General features: G+C 45.8%; 1 protein-coding gene across 1 annotated transcript in view; it reads right to left on the bottom strand.

Moving 5' to 3' along the window:
• Window positions 1-22127, bottom strand: part of LOC121277751 (vesicular inhibitory amino acid transporter-like) — a 90838-nt gene extending 68711 nt beyond the window's left edge. The window contains exons 1-5 of the mRNA XM_041187390.1: window positions 22112-22127; window positions 12975-13089; window positions 6781-6916; window positions 4739-4894; window positions 1120-1206 (exon numbers count right to left, since the gene is read on the bottom strand). Coding sequence (XP_041043324.1) covers window positions 1120-1206; window positions 4739-4894; window positions 6781-6916; window positions 12975-13089; window positions 22112-22127 — 510 coding nt within the window. The remainder of the gene's footprint in view (window positions 1-1119; window positions 1207-4738; window positions 4895-6780; window positions 6917-12974; window positions 13090-22111) is intronic.
• Between the last annotated feature and the right edge of the window lie 1414 nt (window positions 22128-23541).

Genomic DNA, 23541 nt, shown 5'->3' with positions numbered 1-23541 from the left:
TGGACAAACTACAAGATTGCATGTTTCACTGTCTTTAAACATTTTGATTACTTGAAAGAACTGATGTCATTGCTCAGTCATAGCTTCTGATTCACAACTCCAATTCACTCTCATAAAATGAATGTCTTTTTGTATCCCACAGCTGGAGCTAAAGCTTACATAAATAATCAACCAACGAACAGCATGGCATCTCCAGCTAGACCCTTCCCTCACTTTGTCCTCACACATGCAAGCACCAGTCCAGATACACCCATTCAGGATTGGGGTGGCGGGGCTGGATGGAATTACTGAGACAGGTTGTGTGAATCACACAGTATCAGCACACAAGAAGAACTGTAAGGGTATCATGACAAAACAGCCACCTCGCTGTGGAGTGGACAAAAATGGCTGCACTCGGCTGAAAAGGCCAAGTGATGACATCTTGTCCCATTTTCAAAAGATCTGTGGAGACAGTTTCCTTTCACGTGGTGAAGATGGTGGAAAACTGAGAGTAGTCTGCAACATGCATCTGCAATGCAATGCAGAATGTATGGCATGACATGAGGAACCCTTTGGTGATTGTGGCAGTCCAGGAGGGCATTGTACCCTCAAAAGTCAGATGCAGTTTTTGCTTCCAGAGTTGCAACAATAGATGCCCCGAATGGCACAGCAGTTCTAACTTTATGGACTTGATTGGGACTATTGAGCCTGCTATCATGCAGACCAGTGGTTCAACTCAGCCATACCCAGCACTGGTGGGCTTAAAGTGGCTGTAGATGTTGTTGCTTCTGTTGCAGTTGCATTGAAGAGGCACATGAAGAAGCTTGTGTTTAGGGTCCCATGGAATTGCACGCACAAGAATCATGACAATGAATGAAAATCTTTCAAGGACAACAGGATTATTGAAATGGGTGCCACTTCAGTCCCTGAAAGCTTTGTCAGTGTACCTGGAAGCATTTAAATGTATAAAAGTTAAGTGCTGTTGTTACTTTCACAGCCACAGACAAGGTACACCTTTGGGTGAAAAATGATGGAAGGCATGTGCCAACAGTTGACATATCTGTTAGGTCACAGGGCCTTGTCAAACATTGCTGATGGGCAAAATGCAAATAGGAAGGCCATGGTCCATTGATCCCATACTGTGCATAACTGTGGGTCAGCTGTTGAAGAAATCTGCACTTCCTTGGCTTCTATCCTTTCCTCCTCCGTTTCCTTGCCATTGTCCTCCTAAATGAACAAGAACAGTGGAATCTCCCTGTGCACAAAACCCTTTAAACACTTAACAAGTTTCACAAAATGCTCAGGTAATGCACTTCTAAGCATTGTAAGTGACCCTCAATGTAAGTATTGCATAATCATACTTCTGTGTAGCTTTTTCGCTTTCCCAATCTTTCCTAATGAATATTTGGCTACAATCCCTTCATTTGTATCAGGCTTGCAGTCGGGCCACAGTTGGGAGGTCAAGGTAGCCATTTTTTAGGGTTGGAATTTGGTCTGTCTCACATTAAGTTGGGCATGAACCAGATTTTCCAAAGCAACTTTTAGAAGACTGATTCCATCAAGTAGGCTCCCACTAGGAACTTAACACAGAATTTTGATGTTGGCATGCAGGGGCGGGCTTAACATGCCAACGCGTAAAATGATGCGTGATGACGTTGGACGTTTGTCCCAAGGTCACTGTGCACCAGTGCAATATCTTGGTGGGTGGGCGAGCGATGATCTCCGAAGCACACCCACCATTAAGTAACGAGTCGCTTAAGGCCTTTGAACCAGAAATATAACGCGATTTTTCAGAGCCCATGTGATTTTCAGAGTGTTGCTCGGGCGCAACAGACAGGCAGGTAGGCCACATTTTTAAAAACCTCATCCATAGGCAGAATAAGAGGGGTGAGTGGGCTCGTGAATGCTAGTTGTTAGTCATTTACTTTAGAAACTTACTGCTACTTGCTTGTGTGAACAGAAGAACTTCAAATCTCTTCAGAGCTGCTTTGACAGGAGTAACAGGCTTCAGTTCAGGCTCTGGAGTAAACATAATTCTTGGGGCCTTGCAGGTTTCATGCAGCCTTCTCTTAACCTGGAAATAGGGATTGTGCTCTCCATTAGAGGCACCTCCACTTCTGAGGAGGAGAGAGCCAGAAGGGGGAGGAGGCCAGGAGTCCATATTCAGCCTCCAGGGGAGCCAGCTTTGGGAGGACAGGCACAGGCACAAGGGGTGCAGGGCCCACAGGAAGCGCAAGGCCGAAGGGGGCTGCAGAAGACGCCACTATCTTGCTGCCAGGGTTTACATGTGGCGATGCAGCTACCCCAATATGTCTGAGGGGTAGTGCCGAAGGAGGCTCCATCTCTCGAGGGAGACATCTGTCAGATGATAGGCCCTGAAATCAGCTCCAACTGTATGGGTGGACACCCCATGCCAGTGGCGTTGAAGGTCACAGCTGCCCTCAACTTCTATGCCTCCGGCTCTTTCCAGGGGCCGGTGGGTGATCTTTGTGGAGTCTCCCAGTCAGCTGTCCACAGTTGTGTCAAGCTGGTGACATATGCTCTGGTCAGGCATGCATTGACTTTCATTCACTACCACTGGGACGAGGCCAGCCAGGTGGAGTGAGCCAGAGGCTTCGCAACGATTGCTGGGTTCCCCCGCATCCAAGGTGCAATAGACTGTGCACATTTGGCCATCAAAGCACCAGCAGATGAGTTGGGTGCCTTTGTCAACAGGAAGGGCTTCCACTCCATGAACGTGCAGATTGTGTGTGACCATAGGATACAGATTCTGCAAGTCTGTGCAAGGTACCCAGGCAGCTCCCATAGTGCTTACATTCTGAGACACTCCCAGGTGCCAAGGTTCTTCAGTGCTTCAGCCTGGCTGGGTGACAATGGCTATCCCCTCAAAAGAAGGCTCATGACACCTCTCCACCAAGAACAGAGGCTGAGCCGAGGTACAATAGGAGCCACGCCTCCACAAGGGCTGTGGTAGAGAGAACCCCTTGGTCTTCTCAAGATGTACTTCCGATGCCTGGACCGTTCAGGGGGTGCACTCCAATACCCCCAGATCATGTGCTGCTGATAGTGGTTGCATGCTGCGCTCTCCACAATCTGGTGTTGGAAAGTGGGGGATGCAGTGGAGGAAGAGGGTGTTAACGCAGATGCTCTGGCTGCACACGATGAGTCCAGTAGTGAGTCTGAGGAAGAGCACATAGGGAAATGCTGAGGGGATAGACGCTCAGCTGGGCAACCTCCAGGGAGACAGCGACACCCGGGAGGCTTTGATCCAAAGATCCTTCAGCTAGCCCACCAATGATGGAGCTCTAACACATGCCAGGGCTGCAGCCTCCATACTCAATATCTGAGAGCAACATCTGCCCAATTAGGAACATTAACTATGTGCCTTGTCAATAAAGCTCAATGACAAACAAGTCACTCATAACTTCATGGGTTCCCATACACCTGCAGAAGTACTGAGCCTTGTTCAGAGCTAAAACATTTAATGATTTCATACAACAAAACAGAAATGAAAGTTCATTCGGAGGTGTTGAGCTACACACTGACTAAGAAGCATCTAATACAGGGGCAACAGAAAACCACCAGTGATAAGCCTGTGTTGTATCTAAAGTGATTTATCCTTATGTTTTCAGGTGCTATGTCTTGGTGCTTCCCCTCGCTGGCACTGGCATTGGAGACAGCCTGCTTATTCTGCTGTTCTGTTGGCCTTGATGACCTTGGCGGGCATCCTCTGGCCCATGGAGCACGTGATGGCTCCACCTGGAAGGGAGCAGCCAGTGGCATGGCTGGCATCTCCCCTGTCGCCACAGCCTCATTGGATGCCACAGTCACTGGCAGAGGGGCAGAGGAGCTGCTGCCCTCATCCGGAGCACCCTGATAAGAGCCCGCAGAGACAACAAGCAGCTCATATGCCAATGTGAGATCACTTTGGACCTCCCTGCTCACCATTGATGGATAGGCACCTAGCTGGGATGCTAGGTGCCCAATCCATCTCCCACACTGACACTGGCCAGCTGAGGTCAATGCTGCTGTGAGGGATTGCAGGTCCGAGCACATCCCCAGGTAGTCCTGATTGTTCTCCTGGAGGAACCTCTCCATGAGAGTTGCCACCCTCTCCATGGAGGAAGCATTGTGCTCAGCCATGATGGTCAATGTATTGCTGATGCTCCGCATGGACTCCTCCAGCACGGAGACCATGCCATGCACAGCCTCATGTATCTCCGCTAGATCCTCCTGCAGACCCTGCTGGACTTCCAGCGTCTGTTGCCTCAGGGCGACTCCAGAGGCACATCATCAGCCACTGACTGAGCATGATCCTGGTCCCTAGTGGTCTTCCTACTGCCGGCGCCATGGGCACCCTCTCTCTCCGTACACCTCAAGACAGTTTGAAGTGCCCGCACCACTGTGCCCCGAGACACTAGCCACCAATCTTATCCCCACTGAGGTGCTGGTACCTGTGCTGGTGCCTGCCTGACTGAAAGGGTGTGATGCTGGTGCGTATATATCTTCAGGGCCCTCAGGGGTCAGTGGCGGGCCCTCTGCCTCCTCAGTTCCAGGTGTGCTCCAGTGAGTCTGAGGAACAAGGGCATTTGATTAGTTGAAGTCATAACACTGTTAGTGTGCATGCCTGGCACCCAGATCAGGAAGTGCTCTTCCTTCCATAATGGGAAACCCAGGTTGGATGCTGAATTCAATAAACATTCAACAGTGAAATGGTTGCAATGACAGACGTTGTGACCTCAGTGCCCGGCACTCTTACCTCCCACTGGCACCCAACCTCACCGCTGGAGGTGGACTTGGGTGCATGGCATCTCTCCGGCTCGAGAGCCTCCTGCTCATATCTGGTGAGTATGAGTAGGTGGGCCTGTCCTCCGCCAGTCCGCATCTGTTTTGCATTATTGTGTATGGTCTTTTCCTGAAAGGAGAGAGGAGCATTGATTAGTCCACCCTCTACCTGGATTGCCATTGCAGCCCTGCCACCCCCACATGAGTGAAACCTTGCAGGGTTCATCCGATTCTTGACCCTGGAGCCGCCATACACTCACTCAAGCAGCCAGGGCTGACCCCCTTGCCCAGGTGCTGCCTCCATCGCATTTGCCACTCTCACTGTTTGGCCTTCCAAAGCAAGGAAGCACTACCACCTAGAAGGACAATGGTAGGTGGATGGCTGCCCCGCCACCTGGAAGTTCTCCTCCAAGTCACTCAGCATCCTGACTTTGAAATGTTTTGGCATTTCAGTGCTGCACCTAGGTTCAGATCCTTGAGGTCACCCCCAAAATAGTACTGTGGGTGTAAGTGTACCACATGCAGCAGATACAGAAGCCAGCTCAGCACCACCCTCTCGGGGGCAACTAGTCATGGGCAATAAATGCTGGCTCACCCAGTGAAGGCCACATGCTATGAATGAATCAATGCACAGACTAAATTCAGAATTGTGGGGGGCTGGGGAGGGGGCAACCTAACAGCTGTGCTAAGTGACCCATGCCAACACGGTACTCACCCTTCCCGATTGCGAGTGGGTATTGAACCACTTGCGGCACTGAACTTATCTTGGGTCACACCACATCTTGTGAGCTGATCCCTTCTGCCACCTTCTCCCAGGCACATTGCATCATGTCGGGGGGCTCCCTCCTCTTGTCCCTTGGCATGATGATCTTGTGCCGTGCTGCCACCTCCTCGAGAAGGGCAGCAAGGCACTCATCTGAGAATCTCAGGGCACAATGTACCACCGACCTGCCCTTCCACCTGGCCTGCTCTCCAAGAGTGCTCTTGGGAATCCTTTCATGTGCCATTGTTGGTAGCCTTTGGAAGGCTGCCTGCGCCGTTTTTAAACAGACCGCCGGGTCACCATTGGACCCTGCGGTCATTGGACTCCCATCATACCCACCCCCTCCCGCTGTTCTTGGGAGCTGCGACTCACGCTGGGCGGGCCTTAATTGGTCTGCCGCATAAAATGGTGGCACGGATCTGATCGCGGGCAGTGATCGGCTCCACACTCACCTGTGCCCACTCCCGCCCAGCCCGTCCGACATGCTAAAAATTCTCCCCCATCTCTCCATTCTCTTTCCCAGCTACTTGTTCAGGCAGAACTTTAAGACTCACAACCCCCATGTGCTGTTTGACCCTAAGCAAAAAGACTGTAATTGGCATTCTTTTCTCAAACAGTAAATTGATTGCATGCTAATATTCTAATATAACTTGAAGAGCAATTTAAGGTTTTACAGGGATATTCTTTAATTTAGATTGTACATTAAATTGCATTATAAATTAGAGCTCAGCTACTTTTTAAATGATAAATTTTAATAATTTTCACATACTTAGTATTGTGACCTCTTGAACATCCCCAATGTTAAGTCCTCCACTACTGTTGGCTATGCCTTCAGCTGCCTAAACTTTAATTTCTGGAATTTAATCCCTAAACCTCCCCACCTATCTCTGTCTTCATTTAAGGTGCCTCTTCACATCTTGCTCTTTGACTAAGTTTTGGCCACATTAGAAGATATTGGGAATGTAGCCCAGTGTCAAATTTTGTTTGATAACTTGCCCGTGAAATACCTGAGAATCTTTTACTACATTAAAGGTGCTATATAAATGCAAATTGTAATTGTTGTTGCGCAGTATGCTGAATTATGTGAAACTGTGTTGTTTATAAATACAGCTAGTGATTTTAAAAATGGGCTGTGACTGTGCTTCTATGAAAACAATTGAGGTAATAAACAATAATGACTTGATGAATTATTATTATAATAATTAGGATTATGAATTGTTTTGACATGCTTTTGTACACTACTTCCCACTTACATCTTCACAAGTCCTGGACAAATGTCCTTTCAGGATGATTAACGTGTAATGTGGGGAAGGGTTTACACTAATTTGGAAGTGGTGGAGGGAATACCAAGATGAAGAATTACAGAAGATATACAAGCTGTACAGAGGACTGAAAGGGAAAAGTGCATTACAATAGAACAGTTCAGAAACAGGAAAAAGCAGTGTGTGGGCGAAATGTGAGGCAGACTAAGATGTGATTAGAATGCATGTGTGCAAATGCACGGAGTATGGTTAAAAAAAGGTTGGTGAGCTGCAGGCACAAGTAGCCACACATTATTATGATCTCATGGAAATAACGAAGACCTGGCTCAAACAAGGAGAGAAATGGACACAATATTCTTGGCTACAATGTATTCAGGAAGGAGAGAGAAGGAAGGGGGTTGCAATATTGATCAAAGATACTGGGCAGAATTGTTATGTTGGTGGGCGGCTGTGCACCTGACCCGATCAGACGCAAAATCGTGTGATATTTCAGTCGGTGGTCACGTGCAAAAGTTGGAAGTGCTCCCGCTGACAATTAAGAGGCCAATTAAGGTAATTAAAGTTGCGATTGTCCTTAATTTTATGTTGCCCGTCCAACCTTACCTTTGGCGTGAATGGGCAAATTGGCCAGATGGCCTTTGCATTTTTCTTCAAATCTCATCCACGGGTGGGATGAGGTTTCTGTGATGAAATAAAATATGAATAAATTTCTGCGCACAGCATTTTCAGTTGCTAAATTATCAGGTGATTGATCGTGATACATGGGCACTTTCTTTCAGCTTCTGGAACCTTTATTTTTGATTTTTCAGGTCTTCAGCTCCCTGAGTTCAGGGAGCTTTCATTCAGCAATTGACCGCTCCCAAGCTGACCCAAGCTGTCAGCGCCCGCCCTCCTCCCGCCCTCCTCCCACCCCCACCCCGGCAGCACTGAGCATTTCAGTGTGCACTTCACGCTGGCTTGTCGTTCATTGGCCAGCCAGCGTGAAATCGCAGTTGGGGGTCAATCGCGGTCAGCAGTCCATTCCCCAGCCGATCCTGGACCCGCCGATCGCACCCACCCACTGACCTAAAAATTCTGCCCACTGTTCCAGCACTAAAAAAGCACAATGAGGGTTCAAAGACAGAATCCAGCTAGAATTAAGGAACAAAAGAGGGGCTATTACTTTCCTGCAGGTAAACTGAAGGCCACTAAATCATGGAGGAGTTAGAGGAACAATTTGCAGGCAAATTGCAAAACAATCTAGAAGCTTAAGAGTAGTCATAATGGGGCACTTAAATCATCCTCATATTGACTGAGAAAATAAGAGTCTAAAAGAGTGAAGAGAGGGAGGAAATCCTGAAATGTGTGGAAGAGAATTTTCTTGAGAAGTAGATTTCCACCCCAATGACTCAGAAAGCAGTGCTAGATCTAGATCTATGGACTGAAGTGGGGCAAGTGGAGCATGTTTCAGTGGGAACATTTTTTTATTTGTTCAAGGGATCTGGGTGTCACTGGCTAGGTCAGCATCTATTTCCCATCCCCAATTGCCTTTGAGAAGGTGGTGGTGAGCCTCTTCTTGAACCGCTGCAGTTCAAGTGGTGTAGAAACACCCACAGTGCTGTAAGGAAGAGAATTCCAGGATTTTGATGCAGTGACAGTGAATGGATGGTGAGACAGTTCCAGGTCAGGATGGTGTGTGACTTGGAGGAAAACATTCAGGTGGTGGTGTTCCCATGCAACTGCTGCCCTTGTCCTTCCAGGAGAGGTCATGGATTTGGAGGGTGCTGCTTAAGGAGCCTTTTTGAATTCCTGCAGTGCATCTTGTAGATGGTACATACAGTTGCTCCAAACATTGGTGGAGGGAGTGAATGTTCATTGTGGTTGATGTGGTGCCAATCAAGTGGGCTGCTTTGTCCTGGATGGTGTCAAGGTTTTTGAGTGTTGCTGGAGCAAAGGTGAGATGGTGTTGTAGTGGTAATATCACTGGGCTCATAATTAAGAGGCCCAGCCTGATGCTTTGTGAGCACAGGGTTTCAGTGTGATTTGGACAAGCTAAGTGAGTGGGCAAATGCATGGCAGCTGCAGTATAATGTGGATAAATGTGAAGTTATCCACTTTGGTAGCAAAAATAGGAAGGCAGATTATTATCTGAATGGCTATAAATTGAGAGAGAGGAATGTGCAATGTGTCCTCGTATACCAGTCGCTGAACGTAAGCATGGTGCAACAGGCGGTAAAAAAGGCAAATGATATGTTGGCCTTCGTAGCAAGAGGATTCGAGTACAGCAACAGGGATGTCTTGCTGCAATTGTACAGGGCCTTGGTGAGACCACACCTGGAATATTGTGTGCAGTTTTGGTCTCATCTGACGAAGGATGTACTTGCTGTAGAGGGAGTGCAGCGAAGGTTTACCCGACTGATTCCTGGGATGGCAGGACTGACATATGAGGAGAGATTGAGTCGGTTCGGATTATATTCGCTGGAGTTCAGAAGAATGAGGAGGGATCTCATAGAAACCTATAAAATTCTAACAGGATTAGACAGGGTAGATACAGGAAGGATGTTCCTGATGGTGGGGGAGTCCAGAGCCAGGGGTCACAGTCTGAGGATGCAGAATAGACCATTTAGGACTGAGATAAGGAGAAATTTCTTCACCTAGAGAGTGGTGAGCCTGTGGAATTCGCTACCACAAAAAGTAGCTGAGGCCAAAACATTGTATGTTTTCAAGGAGTTAGATATAGCTCTTGGGGTGAAAAGGATCAAAGGATATGGGGAGAAAGCAGGAGCAGGCTATTAAGTTGGCTGATCAGCCATGATCATAACAAATGGCGGAGCAGACTCAAATGGCCTACTCCTGCTCATACTTTCTATGTTTCTATGTAAACTCTACCACCGTCAGTGGGTGGAATTTCAATTCAATTGTTAAATTTGGAATGTGTATTAAAAAAAGCTAGTCTCAATAATGGCAACCATGATAATGATCATTGATTGTGTAAAAACCTATCTGTTTCACTAATGTCCTTTTAAATGGAAGAAATCTGACATCCTTACTTGGTCTGCCCTACATGTGATCCTAGACCCACAGCAAGCTGGTTGATTCTTAAATGTCCTCAGTTCAAGGATAGTCAGGAATGGGCAACAAATGCTGGCCTTGCCGGTGACGCTTGCATCCCATGAAAGAATAATGAAAAAAAAAGAGCTGCACTCATCCAGGTAAGTGGAGAGTATTTCATCACACTCCTAATCTGTGCCTTGTGGACGGGCTTTGGGGAGTCAGGAGGTTATTATTTTCCACAGAATTCCTAGTCTCTGACCTGTTGTTGTAGCCACAGTATTTATAGGGCTGGTCCAGTTCAGTTTCTGGTCAATGGTAACCCCCAGGATGTTGATAGTGGGGCATTCAGCAATGGTTACGCCATTGAATGTCAAGTGCAGATAGTTAGATTCACTCTTGTTGGAGATGGTCATTGTCTGGTGTGGTGCGAATGTTACCTGCCACAAACTGAGCATCAGTGAACAGGGTATTGCTGAGTAAGTGCTGCTTGATAGCATTGTCGATGGTGCTTTCTATCAGCCGAAGCCTAAATGTGTTCCAGGTCTTGCTGCATATGGACATGCTTCAGTATCTGAGGAGTCTTGAATAGTGCTGAACATTGTGCAATGATCCACAAACATCCCACTTCTGACCTTATAAGAGAGAGAAGGTCATTAATGAAGCAGCTGAAGATGATTGGGCCTAGGACACTACCCTGAGGAATTCCTGCAGCGATGTCCCAGGGTTGAGCTGATTGACCTCCAACAACCACAACCATCTTCCTTTGTGCTAGGTATGACTCCAACCTGTGGAGAGTTTTCCCCTGATTCCCATTGACTTCAGTTTTGCTAGGGCTCCTCGCCTTAGTGTTGTGGGAAGTTCTTAAATGTTGTTCTTCAGTGTTGCTGAGTAAGTGCCTCTTGGTAGCTTGATGACGCTTTCCATCAGTTTGCTGATGATCAAGAGTAGACTGATGGGGCAGTAATTGGTCAGGTTGGATTTGCCCTGCTTCTTGTGGACAGGACATACCTGGGCAATTTTTCACATTGTCAAGTAGATGCCAGTGTTGTAGCTGTATCCATGTGCTCAGCCGGGCTCCCTCATCATTGAGGATGAGGGTAATTATGGACCTCCTCTTCCTGTTGGTTGTTTAATTGTCCACCTCCATTTATGACTGGATGTTTCAGGACTACAGAGCTTATGTCTGATCCGTTGGTTGTGAGATTGTTTAGCTCTGTTTATCGCTTGCTGCTTATGCTGTTTGGCATGCATGTAGTCCTGTGTTGCAGCTTCACCAGGTTGAAACCTCATTTTTAGGTATGTCTGGTGCTGCTCCTGGCATGCTGTCCTGCAATCTTCATTGAACCAGGGTTGATCTCCTGGTTTGATGACAATGGTAGAGTGGGGGAATATGCCAGCCCTTAAGGTTACAAATTATGTTCGAGTATAATTTTGCTGCTGCTGATGGCCCATAGTGCCTAATGGATCCCAGTTTTGAGTTGCTAGATCTGTTTGAAATCTATCCCATTTAGCATGGTGGTAGTGCCATACAACATGGTAGTGGGTGTCCTCAATGTGAAGGCAGGACTTTATCTCTTCAAAGACTGTGCTGTGCGATGTTTACTCCTACCAATATTGTCTTGGTACAGACGCATGTGTGACAGGGAGATTGATGAGGACGAAGTCAAGTAGGATTTTCCCTCTTGTTGGTTCCCTCACCTCCAGTCGCAGACCCAGTCTAGCAGCTATGTCCTTCAGCATTTGGCCAGCTCGGTCAGTAGTGGTGCTACCGAGCCACTCTTGGTGATGGACATTGAAGTCGTCCCCCTTACAGGGTATATTTTGTGTCCTTGCCACCCTCAGTGCTTCTTCCAATTGCTGTTCAATATGGAGGGAGTATTGATTCATCAGCTGTGGGGGTGGGAGCAATAGGTGGTAATCAGCAGGAAGTTTCCTTCCCCATGTTTGACTTGATGCCATGAAACTTGATGGGGTCCGGCGTCAATGTTGAGGACTCCCAGGGCAACTCCCTCCAACTGTTTACCATCATGCCACCAACGCTGGTGGGTCTTTCCTGCCAGTCGGGCAGAACATACCCAGGGATTGTGGTGTTTGGGACATTGTCTGTAAGGTATGATTCTGTGAGTATGACTATGTCAGGCTGTTGCTTGGCTAGTCTGTGAGACAGCTCTCCCAATTTTGGCACAAGACTCCAGATGTTAGTAAGGAGGGCTTTGCATGGTCAACAGGTTTGGGTGTGGTGGTATTGTTTCTGGTGCCTAGGTTGAAGCTGGGTAGTCTGTCTGGTTTAATTCCTTTTAGGCTTTGTAGTGGCTTGATACAACTGAATGACCCACTGGGCCATTTCAGAGGGCGGTTGAGTCAACCACATTGCTGAGGGTCTGGAGTCATATATAGGTCAGAACAGGTAACACAGCAGATTTGCTTCCCTAAAGGGCATAATTGAACCAGATGGGCTTTTATGACAATTGACCCATGGTCATCATTAGACTAGCTTTTAATTCTACCAGCTGGTATGGTGGGATTTGAACCCGTTTCCCCAGTGCATTAGCCTGGGCCTCTTCTATTCCAGTGATATTACCATGAGGCCACTCAGAAACTGATCAGAAAAGCATTAAGTTTTGAGTGCTTATAGATAAGTTCAAGGAAAAATCAAATTTTTAAATACTCAAATGGAGGAATGAGGTAACAGGAATCTGGTACAGGCAGAATTGCAATCAAAGATCAGCAGATAAAGCTCTAAATGAGCAATGGGAGGTCTTCAGAGAGGACCTGGTTTTGGGACATGTTTCCACAAAGATATCCAAAGCCAGAGCCCCATGGATGACTACAGATATAGAGATTAAAACAAACCAGATAAAGAAGTTTATGATAAAATGCCAGATTCATAATTCAGTAGAGATCCAAGCTGAATACAAAAATTACAGATCAAGGAAATAAGATGGACAGCGCAAGTTTAGAGGAATAGGTGAGCAGGTAACATAAAAGGGAACCAAAAAATATTTTATAGACATATAAATAGTAAAAGGCTGGGTAAAGGAAAGGAGGATCAAATTAGGGACAAAGAAATCTGAAGGCAGAGGGCTTGGGGGAGGTACTGAATGAGTGCTTTCCATTTGTCTTCTCTAAAGAAAGTGTGCTGTCAATATCACGGTAAACTAGGAGGTAGTAGAGAAATGTCGATAAAGAGGAGGTAGTGCTCAAACTGGCAGTCACCTGGTCCGGATGGAATACATCGTAGGTTGTTGAAGGAAACGAGCAAGAAAACTGTTGAAGTGCCAGAAGACTAAAGGATTACAAATGTTCACCACTTTTCAGAAAGGGAAGAAACATAAATCCAGCAATGACAAGCAACAACCTGCCGACTGTGGTGGGGAAACTCTTAGAGACATTAATCTGGAGCAAAATAAATTAATGCTTGGAAAAATGTGGATCAATAAAAAAAAGCCAGTATGGATTTGTTAAAGGCAAATAATATTGACTATCTTGACTGATTTTGTTCATGAAGTAACAGAACATATTGATGAGGCTATTGGGGGACTATTTTGGCCAAACATAGGCATGAAATAGATACTGTTGTAATAAGAAATATCTGTTTAGAAGTCTGAATTTAAGATGCAAATTTCAGGCTAATTGATGATTATAATGATTTGACCAGCAAGCGTTGAAACTGACATCTGCAGGTTTAGCACCCAAGTGCTCATTAGATGCAATTTTCCTATGTCGCCTGTACTTAGCCACTTCCACTGAAGGTATGGAATGCAATGACTGAAAGTGGGGAGTTTCAAGGAGCAAGAGAGAGGATGACCAGCTTCCCTAATGGCGCAACTAGGGATAGGCAATAAATGTTGACCCAGCCAGTGAAGACCACATCCCGTGAATGAATTTTTAAAAATGCATTAATTGAAGTCCTGGTGGGATAAATAGACAGGAGGTGGGGGGGTGGGGGGGATGTCCTCTATCTGCAGGGCAAAAAAAGCCACAGAGGCAGATAACACATCTGTTGTAGGACAAGGTCAATCCCAAAGTCACAGTCAGGAGCCCAGGTTTCCAGCTGCAAGAAATGTAATGACTTGATATAAGTGGATAAGACAAGAACCCATCTCACAAACTGATGGAGCTGCGGGCTGACAAGTCTCCGCGTCCAGATGGACTTCATCCTAGTGTCTGAAAAGAGGTGGCTAATGAGGTAGCAGATGCATTGGTGTTAATTTTCCAAAATACCATAGATTCTGGAAAGGTTCTATCAGGCTGGAAAGTAGCAAATGTAACCTCTCTATTCAAGAAGGGAGGGAGGCAGAAAACAGGAAACTATAATCCAGTTAGCTTGTCATGGAGAAGATGTTAGAGTTGATCATCAAAGAGGTTATAGCTGGGTGCTTAGAAAAGCTCAAGGTAATTGGTAAGAGCCAGCATGGTTTTATGAAAGAGAAATCATGTTTAACCAATTTATTAGAGTTCTTTGAAGGAGTAACGTGCAGTAGAGAGAGGGGAGCCGGTAGACGTGCTGTACTAGGATTTCCAGAAAGTACCTGATAAGATGCCACATCAAATGTTTTTGGGGAAAATAAAAGCTCAGAGTGTAAGGGGTAACATATTATCCTGGATAGAAGATTGGCTTGCTGGCTGTCAGAAACATAGAGTATGCGTAAATGGGTCTTTTTCCGATTGGCAGGATGTGATGAGTTGAGTCCTGCAGGGGTCTGTGATGGGGGCTTAACTTTTACAATTCACATCAATGATTTAGATGAGGGGATGAAGGCATTGTAGCGAAATTTGCAAATGACAAAGATAGGTAGGAAAATATTTTGTGAAAAAGACATAAGCTGTTTGCAGATGGATATAGATAAGTTGAGTAATTGGGCAAAAATCTAGCAGATGGAGCATAATGTGGGAAAATGTGAAGTTGTTCACTTCAGCAGGAAGAATAAAAAAACAGAAGATGACTTAAATGGAGAACATTTGTAAAATTCCGAAGTGCAGAGGGATCTAGGTGTTCTCACACATGAGTCACAGAAAGTTAAATGCAGGTACAGCATGTAGTCAAGAAGGCTAATGGAATGCAATCCTTTATTCTGAGGGGAATTGAACATAAAAGTAATGATGTTATGCTTCAGTTATACAGGGCTTTGGTGAGATTGCACTTTGAATACGGTGTGCAGTTTTGGTCTCCTTATTTAAGGAAGGCTGTAAATGCATTGGAGGCAGTTCAGAGGAGGTTTACTAGATTGATACCTGGAATGAACGGGTTGTTTTATGAGGATAGGTTGGACAGGCTGGCCTTGTTTCCACTGAGTTTAGAAGAGTGAGGGGTGACTTGATTGAAGTATATAAGATCCTGAATGTCTTGACAAGGTAGACATGGAAAGGATGTTTCCTCTTGTGGGTGAGTCCAAAACTAGCAGGCACTGTTTTAAAATTAGGGATCACCCTTATAGGACAGAGATGAGGAGAATTTTTTTCTCTTAGAGCATTGTGCGAATTTGGAACTCTCTGCCTAAGAAGGTGGTGGAGGCAGGAGCATTGAATATTTTTAAGGTTGAGGTAGATAGATTCTTGTTAGGCAGGGAAGTCAAAGGATATTGGGGGTAGATGGGAATGTGGAACTCGGGGAAGGCTCAATTTTCCATGTTAATGGCGTACTTCTGTTCTTATTTCGTATGTTCGTATGAACACACTCTCAATAACTCCACCACTACAAGCATCACAACCTCAATACATTCCATCCACAATCTAACTAACATTCACATGTTCTACAGGACTGCATCCATCAGAAGCACTAATCACACCTCAAACACAGCTCTTCAAACATGTGAGACTTTCCTGATACCAAATCACCTAAATCTATCCTCACTCCCACGCTCCATGTAGTCTCACCGTACACATTCTCTAATGGTGGCCATAGATGCTGGACTGTAACCCTTCCAGCATTTCACTCTTAGGAGCAAGATGCATGTTACCCTGTGGAACATGTACTGGAAGAGCAACAGGCACCTCACTTCTCCCCTCCCATGCCTCATCTCCACTGCTGCCCCCACCCCCTTCACACTCCCAACCCTGGAGTTAGAAATAGAGGAAGAGAAGGTGGAGAACAAGTGCACTGAATCAATGCCTCTACTTTTGCAGGCACCATCTCAGAGACTGCACTGCATGCAAATTAATGGTAAGGTTCTCAAAGTGGACACACTGGGCATTAGCATGCAGCAACCATGAAGGGTAGAAGGGACATCACAGGTGCCACTTGTTGTGGAACAAAACTGGTTCTGCTACAGATGAGTCAGGTGAGGACCTCACAGGGGCAAGCTTCAGAAGAAGGCTGTTGGTGGGACCAACATAAATTTTGTGCAATGGAACAACTTCCTGAAAGCCTTGGTATCATATCTAGGGTGATGGAAGAGTCTGCCTCCATCTTGTTCTATGGCTGGATGCAGAACCTGGAACTTCCGGTGTGGAGAGGCTGGTGACTTCCAACCAGCAATCTGTGCAGCATAATGAAATGCCTGATGACTGAGGTTACAGCTTCCACTGCAGTCATTGCATCTTGCATGAAATGGCAAACTACTACAATGGACACTCGGCTAGCTGCTGTGGTGGGCGCTTCAGTTGAAAGTGGGTTGTAGACAGATCTGTCCTCCAGCAATTCACTGGGTGGGCTGAATAGAGTCTCCGAGGTAGTGGCATGGGAATCATGCAGTAGGAACCTACTTGCCTCTCTCCAGATGTCAGCATTGCTGCTCCCTCTCCCACACTCCACCATTTGTCTTGCAGTTGCCTATCAGCCAGGGAGCCCAGACTGGTCAAGATCATGCTGAGATGGTGCATATTGAGGCACAAACTTCACGACCCACAGCCTCTTGACAACAGCTGAACTGTCCTCCTCACATTCTTAGCAGCCATCCACATTGCCTGCTGCTGCCACTCGGGTTGCACTTCATAGAAGTACTAGATTAAAGGAGCACTATGAGTAAGAACCGGGGTGAATAGTTTAACATTTGCAAGTGACGTTGGTTCAGTTATGCTTAGGAAGTTTGTTATTGATGTATATAAAGAGTGATTATAATAATTAGACTGTGGTCGAATTGATGGTCCTTTTTACTGTGCTCTTCATCTTCACTCAATTTTTCAGCCCCTTTCCAGTGATGGACTGCCTGAAGGATCTGAAGTAATAGAAGCTGCATCATCTGGTGACAGTGGTCCAGAGTCTGATCATGGAGCATGTCTCTCAAAAGTGCTGTTCAATTTAGGTGATGGCAAGTTTTCCTCCCAGACATTAAATAATAAAAGTTGAACATAGCTTTAGGAAGCCTTCCAAATACTCAACCAAGACTTGTTTACTCCAGTTCAGCTGGTCACTGCTAGGAGAGGTTGTTAAATGAAGCATTTCCACCAAAATGGCACAAAGCCTCTTTAGAGAGCACTTGCAGACAATTTAATTGTCAATGTGTCCCTTAATGATTCTCTGAGTGGCTGTTCCTAGTGCACACTTCAGCTCCTTTACCAAGAAGGCATCTTGTGCAAGATGTGAGTTAAGTGGCATTGCAGATTAAGACCCCAACTTGGTCATTTCTTTACCTCCTTAGCATTTGAAGTGTCCAGCCGAAATCATTCCCATTAAAATGTGTTTGATAAAGCACCCCATAATAGGCTTTTTAGATATGGGATTAAAAGGGCACTTGCTGTATGGATAAATTGGCTAAAGGACAGAAAACAGAGAGTTGTGGTGAACGGTTGTATTTTAGGGAAGTGAGTAGTGGTGTCCCTCAGGGGTCAGTGTTGGGACCACTGTTCTTTTTGATATATATTAATGACCTGAACTTGGTTATAGAGGGCATCATTTCAATGTTTGCAGCTGACATGAAACTCAGAAATGTTGTAATGAAGATTCAATAGCAGAGGGACAGACAGGCAATTTTGCTACCATTGACGTGAGACTCCTATGGTGTGTTGCCTCCCAGATTCCAGGTAAGGGATAATATAGAGAGGGTGCAGAAAATTCTGCAGGGGTGGGTTGGGTGGGGAGAGGTGGCAAGGGGAGCAGAAGAAGTTGTGGTCCATTTCAGAACCCACATATTGTGCAGAAGAGGGTTGAAGTCCTGCAGTTAGAAAGCAAGACATCAAAGGTAGTAATATCCTGATTATTCCCAGTGCAGGTGAAAGTAGAAATAGGAGAGTATGGCAGGACAATGTTTGGTCAGTGACATTGCAGGGGAGAGAGCTTCAGATTCCTGGGACATTGGAACCAATTCTGTGGGAGGAGGAATCTATTGAAAGTGGGGTGGGTTTCAGCTGAATAGAGGTGGGGCCAATATCCTTGTGGCCAAGTTAAATGGTGCTGTGTGGGTGGGTTTAAACTAATTTGGAAGGGAGCTGAACACCAAGATATGGTATTAACAACAAGAAGCTGCACGGCAGAGTTAATGCCTTCGACAGACGTTGCAACATGGTGTTAGAAAACGTCAAAGGGATGTGGAGCAAAGTGCCCAAGAGTGGAAAAGGCAAGAAGAAGTCAAAACTGGTCAACAAGGACTGATACATTTCTAAGGTATTCCTCTGAGGGGTCTCTGTGATTGTTGTACTTAGAAACCCATTAATTACTGGCAAATGAAACTCCCGTTTCTGAGGGAATTGTAACTTCAGGTGCCTCAAAGAAAACTTGGAACTAAAAATAAAACCTAGTTCTTTTGTGTTTCTTATATCACTTTGGCAGGAATACATTTTTGATAACCTGTTAAATTTACTTTGTAATAAAATTCATTTTTGATGTAAGAAAAAAGTAGAAACAAGGTACAAAGAGGACTAGGAGAGGCAGTTAGAGTTGGAAACAATATAGAACATAAAAAGAGGTATAAATTAATTTTGAAGTGCATGTGTGTAAATGCATGATATTTTGTTAATAAGCTGGTGAGCTGCTGGCATAAATAGCAATGTGGAAATATAATGTAGTGGTCATAACTGAGACCTGGCTTAAAGAAGGGGAGGATTAGATGCCTAATATTCCAGGGTAGAAAGTACAGGGTATTCAGGAAAGATAGGGAATGAAAGCAGGAGGAACAATTGTCGTTTTCATTCAGGAAAATGTTATAGTGTGAGAAGGAGGGAAGATCTTTAAGGGTCAAAGCCAGAATCCTTTCGATTGTAGCAAAGAAAGGAGGAAGCCGAGTGGGGAAATTCTTGCATGTGCGCGGGTGCATGCAGGAAAAGATCCCTGAGGCATAGAGCTGCCTCAGGGAGATGAAGAAAGAAAAAATTTAAAATAAGGATTTTAAAAATGTTACAAAACATGTCCCCTCATGTAACTCTGTCACATGAACTGAGACATGTTATTAATGAAAAGTTAATAATTTTATTTTTAATTGCTGTTGGAAACTTCATCTCACCCGTTTCCTAAAAATGCAAAGGCTGCTTGACATTTCACCTGCCCAACAACAGTAAGGTTGGACAGGCAGCAAAAAAAAATACATTTAACCGGTACTTTAATGGCCTTAATAGGCCTGTTAATTGTCGGTGGGCACGCTGCCGACTTCTTTGCGCGCCTGCCAACTGAAATATCGCGTGAGTGCGCTATGATGTTGGGATACTCACTTGACGTTATCACGTGTCATTTTACGCTCATTTGGGTTGGGTGCATGCCGTCTGACGAGATAAAATTCTAGCCATGGTCACCATTACTGAGAGTAGCTTTCAGTTCCAGATTTGTTTTTTATTAATTGAGTTTAAATTCCACCAGCTGCTGTTGTGGGATTTGAACCCATGTCCCCAGAGTATGAGCCTGCACTACTGAATTTCTAGTCCAGTGACATTACCGTTATGCCATTGCGTCCCTGCAATGGGACCTGAATTCCCGTGCCCATTGTTTTTGCAAGTGAGAGATAAGGATGTGATTAATGAGCCTGCACACAGCACTCGCGCCCTTGCCAGCTACATTGCAGAGGTTTGCATTTCAAGCTTCCTGGCAATTTTGATGGAGTTGGGCCATTCTGTTAAGAAACATGTTTCATGGCCTCTCAGAGGAGTTATGAACCACGGGGCAACCCGAATGTTAAGTTGGGAAACAAAAAAAAAATGCCATTCAACATTTCCTTTGAAATGCATTGCCCCTCTTACTGTCTCATAAAGTTGTCAATCAACCACAGCTATTCATAGTATCAAGGAAAAAAAGCTAATATCCATTTCACACTTCTTAATGTTGTGTAAATAAACACCCAGGCGTCAAAAAAACTCTTCAAAGAAAGAATAACTTAATACAAGGTAATAAAGATATCAAATAAAGCTTGCACTGCCCTCTGTAGCTAGAAAACATTGCCCACTGTGAGCTAAGTGCACTATCTATTCTTGGAGCTCAGCCAGGCATTCGCAATGATGCTATCTGAATAAACAGTTATCTGGCCATCTGTTCAAATTTCCTCTGTGGATACATTTGTTCCCAATTCTATGAACTCTTATATTATATGTGGTATCTTACTGAATGCCTTTTGGAAATCCAAATACAGCACAAATACACATTCCCCATTATCCACCCTGCTTGTTACTTCCCCAAAGAACTTAATAAATTAGTCAAACACGATTTTCCATTCACAGAACCATGTTGATTCTATCCTGTTATAAGTTCTTTAATAATAACTTGTAACATTTTCCCTCTGGAAAATGTTAAGCTAACTGACCTGTAGTTTTCCATTTTCTGTTTCCCTCCCTTTGTGAACAAAGCAGTTACATTTGCTATCTTCCAATCTAATGGGACCTTCCCTGAATCTAGGGAGTTCACACTTCTCTGTATTAAATTTCATCTGCCACTTGGTCTGCCCATTCCACAAGTCTGTCTATGTCTACTTGAAGTTTTTCACTATCCTCCTCATAGTTCACAATGCTTCCAAATCTTGTGTCATCTGCAAATTTTGAAATTGTGCCCTGCATGCCCAAGTCCAGGTTATTATTATAGATCAAGAAATGCAATAGTCCTAACACCGCCCCCTGGGGGATCCCATCTTCCTCTAGTCTGAAGAACAGTCATTCACCATTAATCTCTGTTTCACCTCTATGAATTACCACTTTAGGGATTCATCCTGGCACCACTGATATTTTGCCTAACGCAGGGAGAGGCCCCACCATGCGGGAAGCCCAACAGCTTTAGCTCTATGGCCTGGTGTTAGGCAAGGTGGGGGTCAAGGGGAACCTCCTTTGTGGGCCCCCTTGGCTCATCAGAAGCACCCCCCAAATGTCACTCTGGCCCTTAACCATACCTCCTGGCCTCTTGAACCCCATCTCGCTGGCATGTCTCGGCAAAACCCCTGAGCCCGGACTTACCTAAGCTCCTCAACATTGAGGACTGCCTCTAGCCCAAGCTGTTGGCTGCCCCTTCTGGTGGGACTGCTGGGACTATATAGTTGCTGGCCATAAGATTGATGTGCGATTTGCTCTGGAGAGAGGGCTGGAAATCTTGCCTTAAAGTAATTAACCCTGCTCCCTGCGTTAAATTACTGCAGGGTGGCAATATTGTTGGTGTGTTCACCCCCCACTTTTTGGCTGGGAGTGGGTGCGGATCATGGCCCCTATAAAATCCGGCCCATGGAGTCATAGAATCAAGTTAGTTAAACACAATTTGCCTTGAACAAGCCCGTGCAGGTAATTCCTCCACACTTGTCCAAGTGACTGTTAATTTTGTCCCCAGTTATTGTTTCTAAATCTTTCCCACCACCAAAGTTAAACTAACTGACAGAGACATGACAGATGAAATCCAACATTTAAAGTACATTTTGGGAGGAAGAATGAGGAGAAACAGTAAAAGCTAAATTTTAAAGGTCAGCATTTGTTGCCTACCCCTAATTGCCCTTGAACTGAGTGGCATTTCAGAGTGCAGTTAAGAGTCAGCCACCATTGCTGTGAGTCTGGAGTCACATGTAGGCCAGACCAGGTAAGGATGGCAGATTTCCTTCCCTAAAGGACATTAGTGAACCAGATGGGTTTTTATGACAATTGTCTCATGGTCACTGTTACTGTGGTTACTTGCCAGTTCTAGATTTTTCATCAATTGAATATAAATTTCACCGGCTACCATCATGGGACATAAACCAGAGCATTAGCCTCAGGATTACTAGTCCAGTATCATTGAGTGGAATCGTCCCAGATTTGAACTAAGTGCAGCTGCGGGCGTGAAAGAAGTCGTTTCATCCACCGGCTGCAATGGTGGATTTTCGCATTGTATCATTCCCTTTCCACCTCATAAATTATGCAGTCACGGGAAACATGCCGGATTGCTGGTGGGCAGTCTCCAATTGGCCCACCATGCCATTACTTTGCCGCTTCCTCATGCCAGGCACCATATTTAAAATATAGCTGCACGCACACTTCTCAATGCTTGCAGCCCAGGATTGCTACAGTCAAGACATGTCCCCAAAAGCCAGAAAGATTGCAGCCCCACGATTCAGTGACGCATCCCTGGTACACTTTCTGGATGCCGTGGGGGCCTGCCACAAAGTCCTCTGCCCCCTCTCTGACCGCAAGAGGCCCATCAATCTCACCACTCCGGTTTGGGATGCGTTGACAGAAGGGATCATTTCCATTGTTGCACACAAGAGGTCACTCATCCAGTGCAGAAAATGGATGAATAATCTCATCCGTGTCGCCAGGGTAAATCAACAATCTCATCGATCTCAACTCACCCACTCACAAGCTGATCACACATTCACAGGCATCCCACTCACTGCCAGGTCAAAGGGACATCACCACTCACTCTGTCACACACACCCTCACATCTCCACCTGGCCTCATCCCCAAGGAAACTGCCTCCTCATCCCATCCATAGCTCCACTCAGCACGCACGCATGCCAGCCATCCTTCACATTTGGCCAGGCATGTGTCTTGCTCACAGTCTCTCCATCTGGCTTTATGCAGGACAAGATAGTGCACAATCAACAGGAGAGGTCCCAGACATGAGGTGGAGTGTCAGACAAAAGGTCCTCACTCCGTTTGAGAGTCGAGCCTTGCAGCTGGCTGAAAAGGACTTCAACCATTCCTGTGGTGACGATGAGGTCGATGGTGAATGCCTATGTAAGGATCATAAACAACATCACCCCTCTCTCAATGCTACTCTGAGTCCAGTATTCTGTGTTCAAGGTGGCTGCCAAGCACTAATAATCTTCACTTTCTCTCCTAGACACGTCGCCCCCCCTCCCCAGGCAATTGTGACCCCGACTCCAGCGTGGAGAACACCTTGGATGAGGACGCTGAGGGCAGCACTAGTGAAAATGCATCACAGCGCTCACACATACCCTCCACTAACGCAGCGACACACGCCTTGGTGGGACCTGGAGGTAGAGTAGCCTTATGATCACAATATGGTGAGCATACCTCACAATCTGTTATACAGCAGGTGGAAGCAGGGGCATCCTTGGTTGCCAGCACTCAGAGGACTGCAGGAGGTGAGGAATCTGCTGAGTCCAAGTCAGATGATGAGCCTCTGGACTTGGATCTCAATCAGTTGGTGGAGCTGCAAATGCAATCATGGGAACATCAGGAATGCATGTCTCGTGCACTCCTCAGGTTGCATGGGATGATGGAGGAGTCTGTCCGCTTTCAGTCCGGGGCGATACAGCCAGCATGCCACCACACTGAGGTCAACACTGGCAGGATGGAGGCAGCCATGGAGACCTTGGTCCAGGACGTCAGTGTTGTACTGCTGTGTGGGCTGAACTCCATTGCAAATGCTATAGTTGGCCTCTAGCA

This window comes from Carcharodon carcharias, chromosome 5, assembly GCF_017639515.1.
Source record: "Carcharodon carcharias isolate sCarCar2 chromosome 5, sCarCar2.pri, whole genome shotgun sequence".
In the NCBI taxonomy this organism is placed as follows: Eukaryota; Metazoa; Chordata; class Chondrichthyes; order Lamniformes; family Lamnidae; genus Carcharodon; species Carcharodon carcharias.
This window is presented reverse-complemented; position numbering and strand designations above follow the sequence as displayed.